Below are 23,127 nucleotides of genomic sequence, written 5' to 3'. Positions count from 1 at the left end.
AGTGCAAGTAATAAACTCAGGAGACCTCAGAGGATATGGTGAGGACTTAAATAATTAATAGATCAAATCACGGAGTCTTTACTAATGCAAACCTCCCATTTAAATCAAAGTCAATTTTGCCTAAAGAAGGCTTGAAGGAATTGGTTCAATGTGTGTAAAGCAATTTATGATCCTTGGACGAAAGATTCTGCAGAAGTATGTATTACATACAATTAATGAACAGAAGGGGAAAATTTCTTAAACAATCAACATGATGTTTGCAACTTAATATTTTGGGATCCTACTTAATAGAAATAAGTGGTGTTTCCTAAATAGTTTAATAAATGCCATTATATTAGAGAGCGATTCTCTTAATTCTGCTAATTTGTCCATGGAGCTGCAAGAGAAAACAATCCAAATCCATCATGATCTGGGAAATGTCATCCAATGTTAGCTTTTTCCCTTTATTGCTTACAAACACAAAATCTGTCATTTACTTATATAACTTTAAATCTATTTAGCACTACCACTTTCCAAGGTTCTGTAATAGACGTGTATCACAAGTGGAAGAACAAGGAGCAATAGGACAATTTTTTAATTCTCTTATGTACTATGGGCTTAACCCAGCACCCATTGTCAATGGTAAAACTCCCATTCACTTCAATGATGTAGGATTAGGTTTTATCAAATATTAACATACATAAAATATAAATAACCAGGTTTACTTTGTCCTGCACAAGCATAGGAGGCTGGACTAGATAACCTCTCAAAGTCCCTTCCAGCCCTACATTTCTGTGATTCCATGGTTAAGTGGCAATTCAAAAAAATCAGAGCTGTGTTAGACAGATTGATTTATAGGGCCTGATTTTTAGCCATCAGCCTGCACTTGGGTAAATGAGAGCACAGTTTGCAGGTGCAAACCCTTGTGCACACACTTAAACAATTCCAGTTTGCACCCAAATCAAAACAGATTATCCGCACAGGCACATGAACACTGTATATTCCTCAGAGGAGGTCACCAACTAATGAGACAAGTGTGGTTTCTGTACCATACCCAGGTCTGGGCTGAAAGGAATCATGAGAAATGCAAGGACTCTGAATTACAATGTTGCCTCCTCAATATATATCACCAAAAAAGGGAGGGTTAGAGGCAGGGTGATAACTGAAGAGTTTGCTAGAGTGAAGAGCTGACTTCTTAGTAAAACTGGTACCCTGACTTCCCATAGGGAGGATTTTATATAACGTGTATTAATACCCCTGAAGTTGTGTGTTGTGATGACTTTCCCTCCAGCAGAGGCCAGAAGTAATGTTGACCCATAAAACTGGAGTTTGCACCATTTGAAAATCCAATGAGACAATGGCCCCAACCCATTGACGTCAGTTACTCCTCAAACCAGCAGTAAATTTGTCCTGATTTTTAATACAAAGAATATAATGGCCATAGTGAGTCACACCAATGGTCCATCTAGCCTGGTATCCTGTCTTCCAACAGTGGCCAATGCCAGGGGCTTCAGAGGGAATGAACAGAACAGGTAATCATCAAGTAATCCATCCGCTGTTGCCCATTCCCAGATTCTGGCAAACAGAGACTAGGGACATTTTAGAGCATGGTTTTGCATCCCTGCCCATCCTGGCTAATAGCCATTGATAGATCTACTCTCCATGAACGTATCTAGTTTTTTTAATCCTGTTATAGTCATGGCCTTCACAACATCCTCTTGCAAAGAGTTCCAAAGGTTAACTGTGAGTTGTGTGAAGAAACACCTCCTTTTATTTGTTTTAAATCTTCTTCCTATTAATTTTATTGGGTGACCCCTAGTTCTTGTGTTATGAAAAGTAGTAAATAACTCTTCCTTATTTACTTTCTCCACAACAGTCATGATTTTATAGACCTCTATCATATCCCCACTTAGTCATCTCTTTTCCAAGCTGAAAAGTCCCAGTCTTATTAATCTCTCCTCACATGGAAACTGCTCCATATCCCTAATCATTTTTGTTGACCTTTAGTGTACCTTTTCCAGTATATCTTTTTTGAGATGGGGTGACCAGATCTGCACACAGTATTCAAGATGTCGGCATACCAGGGATTTATATAGAGGCAATATGATATTTTCTGCCTTATTATCTATCCTTTTCCTAATGATTCCTAACATTCTGTTAGCTTTTTTTTTTCTCCTTCTTTTTTTGACTGCCGCTGCACGTTGAGTGGATGTTTTCAGAGAACTATCCACAATGACTCCAAGATCTCTTTCTTGAGTGATAACAACTAACTTAGACCCCATCATTTTGTATGTCTAGTTGGGATTATGTTTTCTAACATGCATTACTTTGCATTTATCAACATTGAATTTCATCTGCCATTTTGTTGCCCAGTCACCCAGTTTTGTGAGATCCCTATATAACTTTTCACAGTCTGTTTTGGATTTAACTCTCTTGAGTAGTTTTGTATCATCTGCAAATTTTGCCACCTCACTGTTTACCCCTTTTTACAGGTCATTTATGAATATGCTGAACAGTACTGGTCACAGTACAGACCCCAGGGGGATACCACTATTTCCATTCTGAAAACTGACCATTTATTCCTACCCTTTGTTTCCTATCTTTTAATCAGTTACTGATCCAGGAGAGGACCTTCCCTCTTATCCCATGACATCTTTCTTTGCTCAAGAGCCTTTGGTGAGGGACTTTGTCACAGGCTTTCTGAAAATCTAAGTACACTGTATCCACTGGATCACCCTTGTCCACCTGCTTGTTGACCCCCTCAAAGAATTCTAGTAGATTGGTGAGGCATGATTTCTCTTTACAAAAACCATGTTGACTCTTCCCCCAACAAATCGTGTTCATCTGTGTCTGATAATTCTATTCTTTGCTATAGTTTCAGCCAATTTGCCTGGTACTGAAGTTAGGTTTACCATCCTGTAATTGCTGGGATTGCCTCTGGAGCTGTTTTTAAAAATTGGCATCACATTAGCTATCCTCCAGTCATCTGGTGCAGAAGCTGATTTAAATGAAAGTTTTCATAGTTAGTAGTTCTACAATTTCACATTTGAGTTCCTTTAGAACTCTTGGGTCAATATCATCTTATCCTGATGTCTTATTACTATTTAATTTATCAGTTTGTTCCAAAACCTTTTCTAATGACACCTCAATCTGGGACAGTTCCTCAGATTTGTCACCTAAAGAGAATATGTATTTTACAGTAGAAATTCCATTTAAACCAATCCCTTTTAAAATAACAGAGATACTAAAAGGATGTTCATTTCCCATGCACCAAAGCTACAGAACTTTAACATGAACAAAGAACAATTCAAATGTTAAACGTCAACATGTTTCACTCATGAAGCTGAGCCCTTAAGGAGCTATGCAAATTATCAGTGAGTATGTTTGTCCTCCCCTTTCCTGCACTAGTAGAAACACCCCTAACGTTGTTTAATTTTGAAATTCTCTTGTACAGTACCTTATTGTCAGCAGTCCCCCACACTGCACACTGATTCCTCTCCTTAGTTTCTCCCATTCCCAATGGATTTGTCTTAGTGCTCAGGTCCTGAAGCAAGAAAGGGAAATGGTAATCTTGAAAAGAAACTTTTCTCCATCCAGTTATAAATTATAACATTATAATTATAAATTCATAACATCAATAACAGAGGCTGAAAAGCACAAACTCAGAACTGTGGATCACAGAGCCCCAGAATGTGGCATTGCTCATCTGGTGCACCAAGCACTAGGTCATTTTATACACTCTAGTCACTTTAATTGGTATGAATGTAGGCACAGAATGGTGCCACTCTTTGTATGAAACTGGCAGCTCTGACTGTAAAAGGAACAGTAAACCTGCCTCCTATAGACTCACCCACCTTGCTTTCCTCCTGAATCTCAGCCCCCTTCCTAGGGGCTAGTCAAATTACATTTTAAAATAACATTTTAAAGCAAGAAAAACATGAAACACACAAAAAGTCCCACATGATCTGACATCTTTCTTAAAAGTGAATCTCTCTCTTCAAAGTGGTTTCCCCTTTCCCTCCCTCTCCCCATGGCCTGTTGTCATTTCTTATTGAGATTATAAGTTCCCTGAGGCAAGGACCTTCTCCCCTGTCTGGACAGAGCCACACACAACAATTAGTATAATAATAATTAATGACCAAGTAAGACGAACAGCATCTGCTTTGTGCTCTATATAGCTTAGTGGACTGGAATCTCAGGCAATCTTATTTTGTTTTGGGGGCCTTCTTACCTGAGGTAAACTGGCACATGATTCCATTGTGGTATCTGTTACATGTAAGTCAGAGGCGAACAATGGCACTTGAACACCGCATCCAACAGCTAGCAGCGACTCTTGAAGCATATTTATAGCTTTTAAACCAGCAGAAGCGGCTGAGCAGCTGCTTTATTAACTGACTCAGAACCCCACCCCTCTCTGAATTCAAACAAAAAGAATCTTCTCCCATTTCCTCACACTAGGCAGGTGAGTCTTTAGGGTGATTGCAAAATGGGGAGATATCCTTTGCACATGTAGTGGCTGGAGGACAGGAGATGCTGAAACCACAGGACCCTATTCTTCCCAGTGATGGGGTTTTAATGAAATAGTAATAAATGCTAACAAAATTTAATATTTTCCATTTATACTGTTTCATTCATCTCAAAAAATCCAAAAGTCCTTCACAAACTATGCACTTAGAGCACCACTGAAATGCAAGTACATTTGCTTGTAGACTGTGGTAACCAACGAGCAGACAGCATGGTAGGGGCTGAACCCCACATGAACTTGATGACAAGAAGCTATCAAAGACACTGGTCCTTTGTATCTTCACGAGAGGTCAAAATAGCTGGGTGTGAACAAAAATCTTTGGCTAGGCTGTCAGCCCTGGCCAAGAACAAGAAACTACTGACCTCTTGAGCTGAACTGTTTAAAATTGTTATGAGTCTCCCCAAGATCCCTGACCTACATGGCCTCTTACCTCTAGGGAGGCAGGGGACCTTGGGGAATCATGGGGGGCAGCTCTACACTATAAACTTACATTGGTATGACGATATCGCTCAGGGGTGTGAAAAATCCACACCCCTTGAGTGATGCAATTATACCGTCCTAACCCCTGGTGTAGATAGCACTATGTTGAAGGGATTGCTTCTTACGGCAACATAACTATCACCTCTAATGGAGGTGGATTAACTACGCCAACAGGAAAAGCTCTGCCGTCGGCATAAGTAGTGTATTCACAGAAGTGCTACAGTGGTGCACTGGCCAGTGCAGCATTTTAAGTTCGAACTCGACATGGTATAGAGAAATGAGAAGCCAGCTAGGTACCCAGGACATTGGGGTAATTTATCAGTTTCACAAGGCACTGAGAAAAAAGGATGTGAAAAAGGTCCTTAACTTTTTCTCCTGGCAGAAGCAAAGTGGCTGCAAACTGAGTTACTGAAATGCTTTAACTTGTCATCTTTTATTGACTGAAAATTAGAGCTGAGCAAAATGCCTCTTCCCAAACTTCTTTTCAGTGAAAAAAATGCATATTTGGGTCAACTGAAAAATTCTGTGAATTCAGGTGAAATTCAGTGAATAGTTTCAGTCAAAGAAAAAAAATGGAAACATTTTGATTTGACATTTTCAGAATGGAATTGAAAAATTGAAATGTTTCAAACACCTTTTTGTTTTGAACTTTAGTGCAATTTAATTTTTTTAAAAGAGTTAACAAAACCTAAAAAGGAAACAACACTTTTTAATTTCTTTATTCTTCTTTTGTTTAGCCAAATTAAAAAGGTGCAAGTCATTGACTTTTTATTGCTACTTAAAATATAAATGTTCAATGTGAAGGGATTCCTCTCCGCTGTTTCTCCTTGTTTAGTGCTCATTAACCTCTGCATCTGTCATTAGTGCTTGACTCACTGAAGGAGTGATCAGGAGTTCAAGGGACAAGGTCAAGCTGGTTCAGTAGCCTCAGGGACCAGTTCTTCTAACTGCTATAGCATAGTGTCTGGGAAGAAAGAATTTAAATCAGAGGCTAACTTCTTCAGTATTTTCCCTACAAGCGCAGTTGGGAGATTTTTCTCTTGATCCTGTTTGGTCACTTGACATCTTAACATCCTGGGATGAGCTGAATGCCTGAGAATGGTTTGTGACCACTCCAGACGATTACATGACATTTCCTATAATAAGGGCTAGGTTATTATATCTTTCAGTGCCTGTGTGGAACTTGAGGACAACGCCATCACTTATGCAGAGATCTGAAATTCACCAGTGTTTGTCATTCTGTAAAAGAGCAGAATTATGGGCCAGTTGCCAACATCAGCTACAACTCTTATTCCTGTATTGCCTTTCTGGTTTGTCTGGGGTGGAGCAGTAGGCTCTCCAAATGAAGATTTTCCTGTCTTGCAAAATTGCTTGTATATTTCTAAACTTATTGAAACATAGGTGTAGCTAGAATTACAATTACATTACAAATCTGTTACATAAATTAGAGACAACCTGCCCGCTAAGCCAAATAACTTGGCATTTGGCATAGTCAGCACAATATTGTACTTGTTTCTATAGGCTACATTATTTCATAACACGTACATGCACTGCACAATTTCTCTCTGTGCAGGCTACAATAATATAGAATTGTGAAATATACTTTTTATTTAGGTCACGTTCTGTAACTGCTCTTGCTGATAAGGCTGGGTGGGAAACAATTTTCCTGTCCTGAGAATATTTTCAAGAGAATGAAAAATTTCCCCACCTCGAATCAGGATGAAAAATTGAAATCTCAAAAATATACACAAACTGAAAACATTTTATTTTTCATTTTGGGTCAATCTAATGTTTGATTTCAGTAATTTGGAAATGTTTTTTGATTTTGACCTTTTTTTAAACCTTTTTCAGTCTAATTAGCTTAAATTTTGAAATGAAAAGTTTTGAACCAGAAAACTGGAATTCTTGATTTAGAAAATGTTGAAACAAAACGTCTTAATTCTGAAACCTTTTTTCTCAACATTTTTTTTGAGTTGGGAAATTTGTTGAACCAAAGCCTTTTTCATGAACAGTTTTGGTTTTAAAGAACGGACATTTTTTGATAAATTGCTGAGCAGCTCTACTAATAAGTATAATATGTATACTCCAGGCCATTCTGAATTAGGGTGCAAAATAGCAACCTCCAGCAGCATCTCTCAGACACAAACAGATATTAATTATATTTAAGGATATTTTATACTTTAGGAGAAGCTAGGAGAGGATTTCATGGGCCGTCTATTGTTGTGGGGAATCTCTGCAGAATAGAAGGAGTTTATGGTCTGTATAAAGCATCAGCTACAGTTGCAAAAAGGTTCAGAATAAAGTCCAATTTCTAGTGTTAGCTAATGTATTGTATTTGCTTACTATAGTTATTCTTACTTTTCATTCTTGTTTAATCATGCATGTTGGCAGCCTCAGAATGTACAGTTAGGGCCTGATTCCCTGTTGTACTGCATCTTATGCAGTCATTATATTGGAGTAAAATGAGCATAAATCAGCTGGCAACATTCTACATCCACTTGGCACTGATATAATTGACTCCACAGGGTGCAGAGAAACAGAAAATCAGGAGCTTAGGCTATGTCTAGACTACAATTTGTGGCTCTGGTTTAATGTGAGTTAATTGACTGCTGAGTTAATTAACACATCTGCAAAAGCTAGTCTAGACACTCTACATACATTTGATCCAAGACACAAATGTTTGTGATTTAGGCTAGTATACAAATGTTTGTGGAGCATCTGGACTATCATTCATAAATGTGTTAGTGACCTTGAGTTAACTGGCCATCAATTAACTGGAGTTAAATCACAATTGAAGCGAATCCCAAAGGGACGTAACCTTCCTGGAGAGAAAGCACCAACTGCATCAGTCTTTAATAAGTCCTCAAGATGGTTTGGTTGGATGTTCAATCTGTGTCTATTATTGATGACTATCATGCCACTGAAGCTTCTGGCTTTTGATCGTCCGCCATGTAGCAGCACTCCTTGGTAAAAGTGTTTCATAATTCATTGGCCTTCCATCCTAATAATATGTCTGTACCAAGAAAGCTGCTGAATCTGAAACATTGCTGATGAAGGCAGTCGCTAGGTTTGGCTACAAACATCCTCACTGCTGATCTTGTCCTGCCACTTAATATGGAGCAAATGATGAAGACAGAAAGAATTGAAAATGTCATTCTGCCGCTCGTCAGCCTTCCTCAGCACCCATGTTTCACAGTCATACAATAAAGCTGGTATAATTGTTGTTCAAGAGATCTGCAACCTTGCGGTAAACTTGTTGTCATGATGTCTTCATAGAGACCACTGAAGGGCCCAGAACATGATGGCAGCTGCTGCTATATGAACATCCACATATTTCGAGCATTCTACAGCACTGGCTATGATTCTTTCCAAGTATTTGACAACTGCCACCTGCTCAATATCCCATCCAGACAGGTTAATACTGAGCTAATTGCAATCTAGAGCTGGAAGATGCTTTGATAATTACCAAGGACTTTGTTTTATCCAGATTAATAACCAGGCCATTGTGCCCAACTAGTTCAGCCGTCAGTCACAGCAATTTACCAAAATGAGCCAACAAGACAATATCATTGACATATCCAATGTCTCAAAGCAAAATGGCATTCAGCTCAATGACACTGACAGTTGCCTTTTCAAGCTTATCAGTCAGTGCTGATATTGAACAACAATTATGACAAATGCAGCCTGGCCAAACTCCCATGGAAATAGGACACCACGTCATGAATCAAATGTTAATTAAAACAGTTTTTTGTTCCATTATAGAGCTCTTCTATCAATGACTCTATCTTCCCAGGGACACTAAGTTGCCTTATTAGATCCCACAAACTTGCTCGATGCACTGAATCAAAGGCCTGACGGAAGTCTATGAAAAGTGCTGCACAGAGCTTATTAAATTCAACCATCTTCTCAAAAAGTCATCTCAAAGTGAAATGGAATGACTATGTCTAAAGCCACACAGTGTCCGTGCCTTTGCCAAAGTACATCGCTGATTCCAAACATTAAGACGGAAGTAAAAGACTTCCCTTTACCTCTCTAACTGCTACATTTGACTATCATCCTTTATGAACAGAGGCAAAATAATACTGTTCTTCTAGCTATTGGGGGTGTTGTTAGTACACCAGCCTGTCTGCAAGAATCCATGAAGCTCCATCTCAATATTCTCACCGCTCTTCAGCAATTCAGGGGTGATGTTACAAACTGCTGGTGCCTTCCCAGACTTCAGCTGATGGACTGTGATATGGGTCTCTTCTTGATTGAAGAAAGGTGGCTGTACCAGAATTTCCTGCCCCACTTCAAACTGGCAGTGGTCAACAACTTGAGTTAAAACAGGACCACAAACTCTAATCTATGAGGCTTGTCTAGACTAGGAAAAAGGTATTTTATTCAGTCTATTTAGCTTAGGCGAGCTAGTTTAACTCAACTGGAAATGTCACTGAACACCAATGTAGACACAGTTTAACATCTTTAGCTTGATTCAAACATGTTGATTATAGCTAAGGCACAACCCTAGGCTATAAGTTGATCTGCTGAATTTGATTGAAAAAAAGCACCTTTTTCCTACTCTAGACAAGACCTAAATGTGTATTTAGACCAAAGCAAAGAAGATATCTGAGGGTTTGGCATGAAATGGGAAGTAAGTTCTGGTTCCTGAGTTAAGCTTATTCAGAGTCGAGAGAGCAGTTCATTCCTGACACAGTTCCAGTAAAGGATTGTTCAGTCTCTGAAGATAGTACATTCAACTCTTAAATATTAAGGGCCAGATTTACAAATGTATTTAGGTGCCTAAAAATGCAGATATACACCTAGTGGGATCTACAAAAGCACATAATCAGGTTAGGCACTCAACTCCCTTAGGCACTTTTGGAAATCCTACTAGCCACCTAGCTGCATCTTTAGGTACCTAAGTATCTTTGTAAATCAGGCCCTAAAAGTTTACTTGATATAAGGATCAATACTGACATCAAAGAAAGTGAAATGCAAAAAATACTGCAAAGAACTGGGTGTGCTGAAAGGAGTAGCTTCTGCTTATATTCTCAAGGCCCTGTGCAGACCAACTGGACACTGCTTCAGACACACATGTATCTACAAATACTTTACAGAACTAAGAAACAGATATGGACTGTTGCGAGGGCGGCCTGTTCTGCCCTTTCGTGGGTCCTGCGCCCTCTTCGGCTATGCCGGCAATATGCCTAGGTGGGAGCAGGGGGGGGCCCGGTCCCGCCCTCTGCCCTGGGCCCCGACCCAGGGACCCTGTGTGGAGTAGTCTCAAAACTGCTCAGTCCGTGACTTACTCCCTTCCCTGGGTCGCCTGTCCTTGGCCCCACTGCTCACGGTCCTCTTCCTGGAACCAGGTGGGGAGGGGTTCTCCCTCAGGCCTGTGTGCCTTGGATCCCTGGCCGTGCCCAGATGGGCACCCCCCCTTGTCTCTGGTACCTTTGGGGTTTTGGTAGCAAAAGTGCTTGCTCCAAGCCCTGTAGCAGCTCTCCTCCACTCCGCTTTGTTCCTCCTCTTAACTCTCTTCCAGCTGCCCCTGTCTGCCTGACAGAGAGGCTTTTAACTGCTGGGGCAAGCTCCTTGATTGGCCTCAGCTGGCCTAATTGGCCTAACAGCTGGATCACCCAGGGCACAGGGATTTGTTGATCCTGGTGCTATTATAGATACCATCCACTACTCTCCTGTAGCCATCAGCTCTGGTCCTGTCACAGGACCTTGACTTGATGATCTGACAATCCAGTGTTGGAGGAGGAGAGAAGAGTAGGGAAACAATCAGTAGGGACCGATGAGTGAGGAAGTGTTATAGCGATAAAAATCAAACAGCTACTCCGTTAAGGCATATGCCCATCTTTGTTCAAGTCATACTCCCCCATTATAATAAGTAATAATTATTACTTCTTGAGGATACCATGGAAAAAGTGAGTGTTTCGGAGGGAATAGATAGAACAAAAAAGAACACAGCAGCTCAGAGGATCAGAACTGGGAAGATAAATAAATGTATTCCAAACTGTGACATTAACCCTTTTCTTTCTTCCCTATCCCTCCGAACAGCAACCTCTTGCCTCACCCCCATCTTACTGTCCATACCTCCAACCAGACAAACGTCCAGCCCCATTCAGTATGAAGAAAGGTTCAGAAACGTTGGCTGTGAGATTGCTTCTGAGATTGTGAAGACATGAGACTGCTGAATCTCCTCTACTAACCCCTATGGAAATTCTCTTCTTCCCAAGGGGCAGGGATGGTCAAATATTTATATGAAATACTTTGAATTCATTACAATCTTTAAACTATTTATGCAATGGGCAAGTTTATATTTGAACAGCAAGTGAAAGTATTAGTCATACTGAGAGATGAACAAGCTATAAGCAGCCAGTACACAGTATACTTTCTCATCAGAGAAAATACCGATCCAAGTTCCTCATCCATTATTGTATAGTGTTGAACACAACCCAGGCACTCAGTAAGCATACACATATCTTTGGTGACACGTTTGGTCTGCTATAATTTACTAGCCCAAAGCACCACTAATAGACAGCTCTGTAGAAACTAGCTATCAAACACAAGTATAAGTGATTGGGCTAGATTCCTGCAATCAGCACTCAATAGCATAGCCTTGCTTTTCATTAATCGGTGTCAGCTGATAGCATATTTTACTACAAAGCATGGTTCCATCAAGTTACTAATGGCTCTTTATATGACTCTCTAGCAGTGGTGGCTCTTGGTAAACTGAAATACAGCATGTAATGACATCGCCTTATTCTAGTAAATAGTGTATGAGGGAAAAGTAAGGGCATCACAGTTCCAGAGTGCAATGCAAGCTGTGTTGTTTACAGCAATGATCTCCATAATATAATCAAAATACTAATTGTGATATTTAGGGCCTCAACTGCTTTAAATCAGCACAGCTCCATTTAAGTTAATGAAGCTACACTATTTTTACTACCTGAGGAACTGGCCCAGTACTGTCTACTGTCATAAGTAGAGACACAGCTAAGAAGAACAGTTTGTCCTGTTTAGATATCATAACACTGTATGAACATATCATGATGAAGTGCAAAAATCCCACAAGGAGTGCAAAGCATAATTTATGCTGCTTGTGCCGAGGAGGGCTAACAATGCTGTATACATCCTTCTGCACAAGTTACAGGCTGGAGGAAATCATGCTTCAGATTTGACTTGCCATGGATAACATTTGTAAACCATACCGCATGCAGTTAATGGGAATGAAATGCCCCAGGTTAACTCACATATCAGGCTGTTCAAAAGGATAGCTGACGTCAGGGTAACTGTGCATAGTTTGTTACTTTATTTACTATACTCATAACGAGGATCTGTTTGTTATGCTCTTTGTCCCAATAATAGCTGTATTATTGGGACAAAGAATGTGTTGTGATCATAAAATTTGTCACTGACATGCATCGGTTGAATATATGAGCAGAGGCTGATTTTATCTTTTGCAAACATCCCTTTATTGTGTGACATTTCAAAAACATGACATATTTGCTTATAAGTAGCATTTCATCCCAACTGGTGATGGCACAAGTATTATGGCTAAAAACCAACCAACCATTTCCTTCACAGCAGGGATTGGAGGTTCAAACGGATGATATTTCCTTTGTTGCTGATGTGGCGTACACAGCACCATACTTCAGATTCAAGCAGGTGAGCTTACTATGGAAGGCGTTGAAGAAGAGGAATAAAAGCACACCTTTGTTCACAACTGATCTCTAGGCCTTGAGCTGTAGGCTTGCAGCATTAGGACAAAGTTTGCTAGTAAAGTGGGAATGACTTTCAATATATCTTGTTTGTGGATTGCAGTGACTACTACAGTATGTTTGTCATTTTACCACTAATACCAGGCATTCTCAAAGTAGCGGAAAGACTTTACTTACAAGAAATTCAGATTTGTTTTTTAAATGAAATCCCCTGGCAAGCCCTTTTAGTCTATGTGGGGACTTGACCCCACATATAGATTTACTAATATCACTCTTTTTGTAGGTTCTAGCCATCACAAGCTACCAGTGTAGCTTATAGGTGTAGAGTTTGACTCTCTAGTATGCTAGTCTACCTATGTGTCTTACTCAAATCCAAGAGGCTCATTACACAATTAGAAGCTATTCATTGCTCTTTTTGTATGGTTGTGTGGAGCATTTGTCCGTATGTTTCAGGATAGTTTGACACAGACCTTCAAGATAATTGCCAAACTGAAAGTTGTTTCAGGGATCAAATGCCACCTGCCTAGCATGGATACTTTGCTTTATGCAGTATGTGCTCCACTCCTGAGTGCATGTTTCCTGCTTAAATGCTTTCTGATGTCCCCTCCTGGTTTCAGTGTTACCTCAGAATTGGGGACATAAGTGGTGGGAAAGAAGGGGTATCTCTATGCAGCCTTTCTACATCAACCCCTGAAGGCAGGAGGAGTAAGCCCTGAAGCAGCCGATATTTCTATCTTTGCTGCAGATAGTGCCTGAATCAGCAGCACCAGCTGGATCAACGGCACCAGAAGAGCTACAGAGCTACAAGAGCTACAGCAGGGAAAAGGAAAAAATGGTTTAATGGAGGGAGGGGAGTGTTAGGGAGACTAGCAGCAGTGGGAGGGAATTCTGATGGAGAAAAAGGAGCACCTCATGTTTTCTTCTTCTTTGGCACGACAGAGTTGTGTGTGGACTGCACTAGAGGAAGGAAAGTTGCAGGGTCAGAAGTCACTTATTCAACCCATCCCATTCCTCCAGTGATTGCACCTATGTTGTCCTGTTGTACTTTTGCATTTTAAAAGGATTTAAAATATATTTCCTCTATGCCGCAAATTACAATGTATTAGTTTAGCATTACTTAAACTTCATTATTAGATTTCCGGAATAATTATGGAGTATTCTACAAACAACTTTGTAGCAACTAAATTAATTAGGGAACAAGATATCTATAAGGTCTTCACAGATAATGAATTTTGATTATTTAAGTGAGCCACTTTACAGAGATGAAAGAGAATCCACTGAGGTATCCAGGCTAAACAGCTTCTATGGTGTGTAATGGCCAATCATCAGAAAGCTTTGGTCCTTTCATGTGCTGGGAAATACAAAAATCTCAACCCAGAAGATACAGGCAGTTGGGATGGTGTCTATTTCCTATGTTGCCTTTTCCGTTCCACTGCCATACGCAAGGCCTGCAGAATCAGGTGTGCATTATTCAGGATGTTGTATTCACTTAAATTCACCAGTTGGTGGTAATTCTCATCAGTGTATCTGACTGCGTACGTACTATACGGGGAACAGTTACTAGTAACATCAACTTTACCCCCCTCCATCTCTGAGCAGCAGCGCACCACACCTAGGAAAAAAATCAACAGAACATTGCTGTGGTATTGGGTTTTTCTCAGTCATGTACAAAGAGCCAATAACAGCCCAGGCAGGAAGATTTCTCTCCAGTGAGAGAGCTCACAGATTGAATTGTGTTGGGGAGTTTTTACAAATGTTTCTGGTTCAGTCTAGGTGAAAATCAGGTGGCTAATGTGATGAAAGGTGAGGAATAAAGTGACTTAATCACTCTGTCTCCTAGATTCTGTTCAAATCAGCCTTAGAGGAAATTGTAGGCCAGATCCTCAGCTGGGTCTGAAAAGCTGCCTGGGTACTAGCCCCACGCCAAAAAAGAGATTTGCCCAAGCAATGGGAATCTTCAGTTGCTACCTGAAAGCAGTTTTAAGCCCCTTGAGCACAAGTGGCACAAATAAGACTTAACGGAGGTGGGGAAGGATCTAGCTTTACATGTCCAAGCAGAAAGGGAAAGTGCCTCACTTGCAACTGACAGAGAAGAACAGGGATTTCAGGGGTATGGGTGGAAAGTGAGAGAAGAGCGACAGCCCCAAAATGTATCATAACAGGTGAAACAGTGACTAGCTTAATGGAAAGATGGGTGCTGTTGAAAGGAGAAATGGTGACCCAGTCAGTACAAGGGTTTATACCGAAAGCAAAGCTTTCACTCCCCAATGCCCTAATGTGTGACTCTGCCTTTTAAAATGTGTGACTAAGACCCAAAAGAAGGTACACACAGAAAATACATGAGAGGAGAAAGAAATTTGACTGTATAGTCTTTTCCATAACCTCCATTTGAAATGTTTGCAATTTGATAACAATATTTTACACTACTAATAAACAGATGTGAAACATGAAACTGAAACGAGGGCTGTGCATCTCATAGCAAGGGGGCAGTTGATGATACGAGTAACAATGAAAATGGTAACTCTAGCCAATGGAGAGGTTTATGGAATTGAAATGATCAGTGGGGATCCAGCCAGTAGAAAGAGTCATCAAATGAGAAACAGGGATCCAATCAGCGGGTAGGCTAGCCATGCTGATCTTAGTTAAATGCTTTGCTGATGTTGTTAACTTACCAGGTGCTTTGTAATGTTGGAAGGTGTCATTCACGAGTGGGAAAAATAGCACGATAGGACTTCCTGAGGTTTCTGAATCTTGAAACAGGTAACACTCCTTTAGATTTTTCCTGTCTTCCTCACTCAGGAAAACTTTGGGGAATGGGATTTTCTGCTCTGCATAGTATTTACAGGCCTGGTCCAGAGGCTAGAGCATTACAGAAGTGAACAATATTAGAGCCTAAAGAGGTTAAGATTATAGGATACCTATAAGATGCTCCTGGCATACCTGTGAGGCTGCATATAATTTGATACCCCTGGACTATGTTAAATGACATCTACTATGTATTTTTGCCCCCAGCCCCTCCAGAGTACTCAACACAAAGTCATCAAATGATACAAATAGAACACAGTGACTGTTACAAATTGTAAATAGAGTTTAAAAGCTAGAGTAATAACCTGAAATATAGAATGATAAGAATTCTTAAATATAATTTATGGAATTTAGTCAGAAAAACGTCATTAAGAAAATGCTTTGGTTTCATGGTTGAGTGCTCAAAAGTCAAGAAATGATAAAGTTTGGTTTGCACATGCAACCACGTCCCCTTGTGTATAAGTAGCATGATACCATTTTTAATTAGATTACATTTTAATTAGCTACAATACTTTGTCTCAAAAAAAAATCTCAGTTTCTCAACCTTTTAAGTAGCAAGTACCCGCTAACTTCTGAAAATTTTAATAAGTCCCCCAACACTCAATTTTCCACTCTGAGAAATACAATCTTTTTCTCCTTTACTGACTGTATTTCTTGTAAATCAGAAGAGTTCTGAGTTCCGCAGTGCTGTGTGGCTGTGGCAGATCACAAAACCCCCTGCTGTTTCTCCCCTCCTTCCTTCTCCCCTTCCTCCATATAGGAGCAAAGGTCAATGCCAGCCAATCACTATAGCCTGATGGCGGGGTCACGTGGTGTTCTCCTCACACAGGCGGGAACTTGTGAGGTCTGAGCAGGCACTAGCGGCCCACCAGAGTGGATAGCAGTGCTCCCATTGCCATTCCTAGGGGGGTGCAGGCCTGGGGCAAATCACACTGTGTGGGCCCCTCTTAAGATTTTTATACTAGTAAAATCTGGGGCTGTCAGAGTTGTCAATTTCGCTGCTCTAGATAGTAAGCCTGTGGGTAGAGCCCGGCTCCAGGACTGGACAAGCCACTGGGCTCTCCGCCTGGCTTTCTGGGCACCGAACTTTGAGCCAGGGAGGGGAGCTGCCATCTGAGCAAGTTGCAGGTGGCTGCCGCCTGGCTGTCAGCCAGGGAGGTGGGCGACTGCCACCTGCTCCAAGCTGGGGTGGAGGAGGCTTCCGGGCAGGCTGGGACCCAGGGATATGGGCAGGCGGTAAGTAGCTGCTGCCCATCTTCAAGCCAGGGTGTGGGAGGCTGTCTCTCGGCTCAGAGCCGGGGCATGGGTGGCAGCCACCCAGCTGTGAGCCCAGTTTGCAGAGCACAGGAGGCTGCCATCGGGCTCCCACCTGGGAGCTGGGACCAGGTTGGACACAGGTGGCTTCCATCCGGCTTCCCAAAAAGCCAGCGGCTGCCGCCCAAGCCGTCAGCCGCCACCTCACGTCTCAAGAAGCCAGCAGCTGCTACCCAGATTCCCAGGACTGGGGTGGCTGCCGTCTACCTCCCAGCTAGGAGTGGGACCGGACAGGAAGTGGGCGGCTGCCGCCTGGCTTCCCCAGTAGTTGATGGCTGCCACCCACCTCCCTTCACTGGGTTTTTCGCTGCATACCCCCCACCTGTGTCTTGTGTACCCTCAGGGAACCCCATAGCTGAGAAACTGTGATATATCTTATTTGTTTCACAAACTTAAATGCACATGTCTAGCATCTTGTAGTACTATGTACTACTCTCTACATGTTAAACAAATAGAAAATAGTTTATATCAACATGCTACAATCTCATTCGCCTTTCTGCATGAAACTCATTTTATCCCAGAGGATGCCTAAAGATGAAATGAAGCTTGGTTGGGCATACATATGGTGAGAAGTGGGGGCACAGCTATTGTCACACACAAAAACATTCTATTGAAATATGTCAGTAGCCTGGTGTTACCAAGACAATCAGCGTAAGCAGATGGCATTCCCACACAGCCCCTAACAAAGTGAATACACTTAGTATAAAGATCCGTACTTATCCCTTCCCTGGGCTTAGGCTTTATAGGTAACTTAATTAACTTACCCACAAAACCTAAGCTTCTGTCTAAAGTTTTTCCACAAAGAAAGCTACCAGCGCTTCCCCTGTAGTATCCCTGATTCCCAGCCTGTAAAATACTTCTGCTCCAGAGTGGCGCACTCTCTCTCTCACACACATACACATACACATACACATACACATACACTCACTCACTCACTCTGATTGGAGTCAGCAGAAATTATTCTTCATCTTTATTCAGAGTTCTCGAATCTGAATTTAAGGTGACTCAACAGAAGAGCCCTGCATTCCTATGCAGCATCTTTGAGCTGTCCATAATATTAGCCACTTTGTCTAAGGTGAAGTCACAATCAATTCAGTGTATATCATAACAGGTCCCTTCTTCAACTCTGGAAATACACACTGATGTCCTTATGAAAATTCAATAACTTCATAAATCAACATAAGACATTCCCAGCATAAAAGGAGGGAATTGCAACAATGTCATTAACTGCTACACTGAAAGGCTCACTGCAAGTGGAATGCATCTCTCAAACCCCTGCCACTAAAAGCATTGTACAACAGTATCCATTTTCTACAATTCCTAAGCTCTAGTGGTCTGCAATGATGAGATCACATGAAGATGGAAGTGAGAAGGTTAAATTATTTGCAACATATACATCAGTGGTCTGAAACAAGGATTCATACCACTGAAATCTCTCTCCTGGAATCACCTTCCTCTTCTAATGCTTGGAAATGGAAATATAGGAATTAAAATGTAATTAATTTAATAATTTAGTTGAAAAAATTGAAATAATATAATATTTCTAGCTATTAAATATTGGAAGGTTACAGGCAAAAGGCTATGACTGGAGAAAACAAATGATAATTTGACTCCTCTCACCAACGTCTGCGATCCTGAACTGTAACTTAAATGCAGAATGACATCCACTTTCCTCTCTGGCCTTAAAAGTGGTGGGCAGCTGGTATTGATGAAAAATCCAGCATCTATCATGCCCAGGTGATCTGGTTGCTGGCTCAGCTGGTTGGGAGACATGTCTAACACAGTATCTAAAAGGCAAAATTTTTTGTTGTAAGAAAAACAGACAATGTAAGAGCAAATCTGAAAGTTCTTTGAAGAAAATAGAGTTAAGGAAGAAATGGCTCATCTGACACTGCCAATTGAATTTCATTGCCATACCACTATAGCTCAGCTTTATCCTAAAGGAACAATCTTCTCTGATGTAGGATTCTCTGTGTTCATTCTATTCCTATCTCCCTTTAAGAGTTCCACCCCATTCGTGACCTGCAGGAGACACCCAACTCTCTCCTTCTGCCTGCTCGTACAGGCCCCAGTCCAACAAAGTCCATAAGTACATGCTTCTCTTTAAGCACATGTTTGTATACTTCGCTGGATTGGGACCTCAGGCCTTTCTTTCTGCTCACAGAAATCTATGAACTCTGCCAAACATCAGTTAGTTTAACTCGGTGACTGCATGCACCCCAAGCAGATAGGAGATAAGTCCTACCAAACTGATATTGCTAAAGATTTTCCGTCGTGCACAATTCAGATGATTGGTCAAACAATTATTTTCAAACTTAGATTCAAATGTTGCTCCTTTTGGTGGGTTAGAAATTGAAGTTCTTTCCCTCTCCCACAAGCCCAGGCCATCTCACTAAATTCTACACCCAAAACCATCTCAAAAGATGCTATTAAAAAACCAGTGCTATTACCTTTCCATCTACAAAAATTCTCATTCCCTAGGTAGTCGTTATGCACATGGAAGCCCTTGAGGAAATTGTGATATTGAGCAACTGATAGGCGATCTGTTAAAACATCTCGAAGAGCATTGGAAAAGGGGCCTGCCGGTGTGAACATGTGAGTATTCACCTCATGTGGTCTTGTAGGTAGCATAGGCTCTTCCTCTGTACAAGGGGAGACAAAGAGAGAAAAGCTTTGGGTTTGTATGATCATTTTTTGAGGTGTTGTCCTTGTATTTCAGTGATGGTTGACGCCGGTGTTAAGATGATTTATTCAACCAACAATAAACAATAACTTTTAAAGAAAACGTGGTACCAATGTTGCTGTAATATTGCCTAGTTTTATTCTCTGTGTTGGTCTCTGAAAATGGTTCTGGTCTGTGTGTGTGCAAGTCTGAGATTCAACAGCAAATGTGATACTGCATCATTTTCTGCAGGATGTGTGGCAACTTTCAATGGCCAGCTGAAGTTTATCCCATTTTAACCCAGTTGTCTGTAGTAGTTATCATAATTTCAGCAATATTTCCCTCTGATTTACATCCTCCTCCTTTAAGTCCATACATCATGGTAAGGAGGAGGTTCCCATCAGTGCTGTTCTTAGACCAATCAAAATAACTTTGCACAGCAGCATAAGGGACTCCCCTGGCTCCACATGTGGCTTTTGCAGAAAGTGTTTAGAAAAACCTTCCTGCAAAGAATATATTCACACTATGTGTCAGGCTTCACACATCAGACTGGGATGAATCTCCAACTTAAATATAAATGAAAGGCAAAGTTGAGGTTTAAAAATATCTCACCAATATCATTTACTCTGTCTCGAGTCCACCTGTGCCAGAAGTCCTCTGAGCTGTTGGACAAACCCCAGATGTATAACAGGTTCAGGGAAAATACACTACTCCACATGCCTGTGAAGAGAAAGATTTTATAGAAACTAATTTAGTGAACACATGGAAGCATCTAATTGAAAACTGCCTTTTGTCCTTCCCCTTCAACTTGTTCAATTTTCTTTCAGATAATTTCTGTGGGAGCCTGAGAAGTGCAATTCAAACATTCCTAAACCTTTCAGTTTTAAAGTATTTGAAACTTCAAAGGTGCTGACTGCTGACTTTTAACTCTAATTGAAGAAGTCAGCCACAGTGAGTGTTATGTCTCTAACCTCCACACCCTCTCTCATACTTCTCACACTAGCACTTTTGGCATCTCTCACTGGGAGGTGCTTTGAACAGCTCTCTCAAATGGTCCCATATGGAACAACCTCTACCATTTTAACATTACCTTTGAGCAACACACTCAGTTGAACGTAGCTTTAAACATGCTTTTCGGATATGTAGGCTGAGGCCTTACTACTTCCCAAAGAAGAAAAAATGGGAGTCAGCATGTGCGTAGAGCATATTATAGTCTCATTTTTAATACTTGTGATAAACCTATATCTCCCTTAGCTGCATGATGGGTAGACAGACAGGGTCAAAGCTAAACTTGACTGTGGAATGATAAGTTAAAATGTCCCAACCTTTCATACTTTTTCTCCCCAAACCACTCCATTCTAATGAGGAGCTGGAGGGTACTGAGATGAGGAAACTGGGGAAGGTGACTCTGATGTAGTGCTGGCTGACAACAGATGAGGGTTCCAGGAAGGGGAGACTGGGATGAGGATCCAGAGGGAGTGAAGGCTAGGACTGGCCAAGTGCAGAACCTCAGACAAGGACTCAGGAATGAGGTAGGGAAGAAGAGACAGGACTGGGACAGAGACAGGGTGGTGGGGACAGGACAGATGGATGGATGTGACCACTGGAGACCATTCCGTTTCAGATCAGGAACAGAACCCAATATTCCTGAGTCTTATCATCCTCTGCTGTCAGCAAATATCTATGAAACCCTCTTGCGAAGTGTGTGTCTCATCCTCCACTAATGGCTGGTCCATATAAAGGATGATAACCTACTACTGCTACCAGTTATTCCCTTAGCTCAAGTGATAGAGATCTGCGTGGTGATCTTATGGTTTCCAGCACCGCTGATGACACGTGTGGAAGTCAATGTGATGTCCTAAGATGGGTTTTCTGCTTTTTCTTTTGCTTTTTTAGATAACCAGGAAATTACACACAAAAACACTATGTTAGAGGTACATTAATTTGCTCCACTGTGCGTATGCATTATGATATAATCCTTAATTACATGATGACTTAACATTTTTTCCGAGGGACCCTGTCTCATGTAGTGCACAGGATGGACCTGCTTTGGGGATGAATCAGGGTTATATAGTGAAGGAATCCATGTCTTCTCTGATGCACAAATTGATAGGTGGGTAGTGAATGAGGCAGAGTATTGCAGAAAGAGAAAGGATGGTCTCCTAGATAAGGCAACTCAATGTGCTCTGGAGAATTGGATTCTCTCTCTGCCTCCACCACAAAGTTCCTATATGATGTTGGGCAATTACTTGAACCAAACTTCTCACACTTAGTCACTAACTGCATGTGCCTCATTTTCTGGGTGTCTGACTTGAGACTCTTGCATCTGATTTGTAGAAGTGCTGAGCGACACAGCTGCATCTGAAGTCACTGGAAATCGCGCTGTGAACATATGAAATGCTATCTAATGCTAACTACTCTGAAAAATCAGGTCCTAGGGATCTCAAATTGGGCACCCAAAATTAGTAGACATCAAATCATAGAAGATTAGGGTTGGAAGGGACCTCAGGAGGTCATCTAGTCCAACCCCCTGCTCCAAGCAGGACCAGCCCCAATTATATCATCCCAGAGAAGGCTTTGTAAAGCTGCATCTTAAAAACCTCTAAGGATGGAGCTTCCAGCACCTCCCTAGGTAACCCATTCCAGTGCCTCACCATCCTCCTATTGAAAAAGTGTTTCCTAATATCCAACTTAGACCTCCCCCACTGCAACTTGAGATGATTGCTCCTTGTTCTGTCATCTGCTACCACTGAGAACAGCCTAGCTCCATCATCCCTAGAAACCCCCTGCAGACTAAACAAGCCTAGTTTTCTCAGTCTCTCCTCATAAGTCTTGTGCTCCAGCCCCCTCATCATTTTCATTGTCCTCCACTGGACTCTTTCCAATTTGTCCACATCCTTTCTGTAGTGGGGGACCCAAAACTGGACACAATACTCGAAAGGTGGCCTCACCAGTGCTGAATAGAGGGGAATAATCACTTCCCTCGATCTGCTGGTAATGCTTCTACTAATGCAGACCAATTCTTGGCAATAAGGCACACTGTTGACTCATATCTAGCTTCTTGTCCACTTTAACCCCCAGGTCTTTTTCTGCAGAACTACTGCCTAGTTAGTCGGTTCTCAGCCTGTAGCAGTGCATGGGATTCTTCTGTCCATTCTTCTGATAACTTTTGACCTTAATGTCCTTATGCCTCAGTTGCCCATCTGTAAATTGGGTATAATACCACCTCCTCACCTCACAATGTATGTAGTGAAAATAATTCAAATAATGGTTTTGAAGCTCTCAAATACTACAGAGATAAGTGTCATAGAAAAGCCCATAAATTAATTAATAATTCTGTATCCAGAGCAGAGTTTGAATTGCATACAGTAAATAAGGCCTGGGGCTACACACTGAACAATGAGGAGAAAACAAAATATTGAATAGCTGCTCACTGGGTGAGCACCATCCACCATATGTACTGTTGGAGGCAGGGGTCCTGTGTAAAAATAGCATGTAAACATGTCATTAAAGACTATCATAATTAGAGCTGCTTGAAATTTTTCAGATTAAACATTTTTTTCTCCAAAATATGCAGGTTCCAGTTGACCAAAACATTTCACAAATTCATGTTAAATTTGCTGAATTTTTTTTCTGTAACAAAATTCTGGAAA

At 41.2% G+C, this 23,127-nt stretch overlaps 1 protein-coding gene across 1 annotated transcript in view; it reads right to left on the bottom strand.

Moving 5' to 3' along the window:
• Nucleotides 1–12,446: 12,446 nt before the first annotated feature.
• LOC137159517 (cytosolic phospholipase A2 epsilon-like) overlaps nucleotides 12,447–23,127 on the bottom strand; it is a 48,188-nt gene continuing 37,507 nt past the window's right edge. Inside the window, exons 17-21 of the mRNA XM_067557929.1 lie at nucleotides 20,087–20,194; nucleotides 19,263–19,454; nucleotides 18,433–18,599; nucleotides 15,366–15,552; nucleotides 12,447–14,305 (exon numbers count right to left, since the gene is read on the bottom strand). Of these exons, the coding sequence (XP_067414030.1) occupies nucleotides 14,097–14,305; nucleotides 15,366–15,552; nucleotides 18,433–18,599; nucleotides 19,263–19,454; nucleotides 20,087–20,194 (863 nt within the window). The 3' untranslated portion in view covers nucleotides 12,447–14,096. The remainder of the gene's footprint in view (nucleotides 14,306–15,365; nucleotides 15,553–18,432; nucleotides 18,600–19,262; nucleotides 19,455–20,086; nucleotides 20,195–23,127) is intronic.

Source organism: Emydura macquarii, unplaced genomic scaffold (genome assembly GCF_026122565.2).
Source record: "Emydura macquarii macquarii isolate MOO-44397 ecotype Brisbane River unplaced genomic scaffold, CSIRO-AGI_Emac_v2 contig_1876, whole genome shotgun sequence".
In the NCBI taxonomy this organism is placed as follows: domain Eukaryota; kingdom Metazoa; phylum Chordata; order Testudines; family Chelidae; genus Emydura; species Emydura macquarii.
The sequence above is the reverse complement of the archived record's forward strand: the minus strand, read 5'-3'. Positions and strand labels throughout refer to the sequence as shown.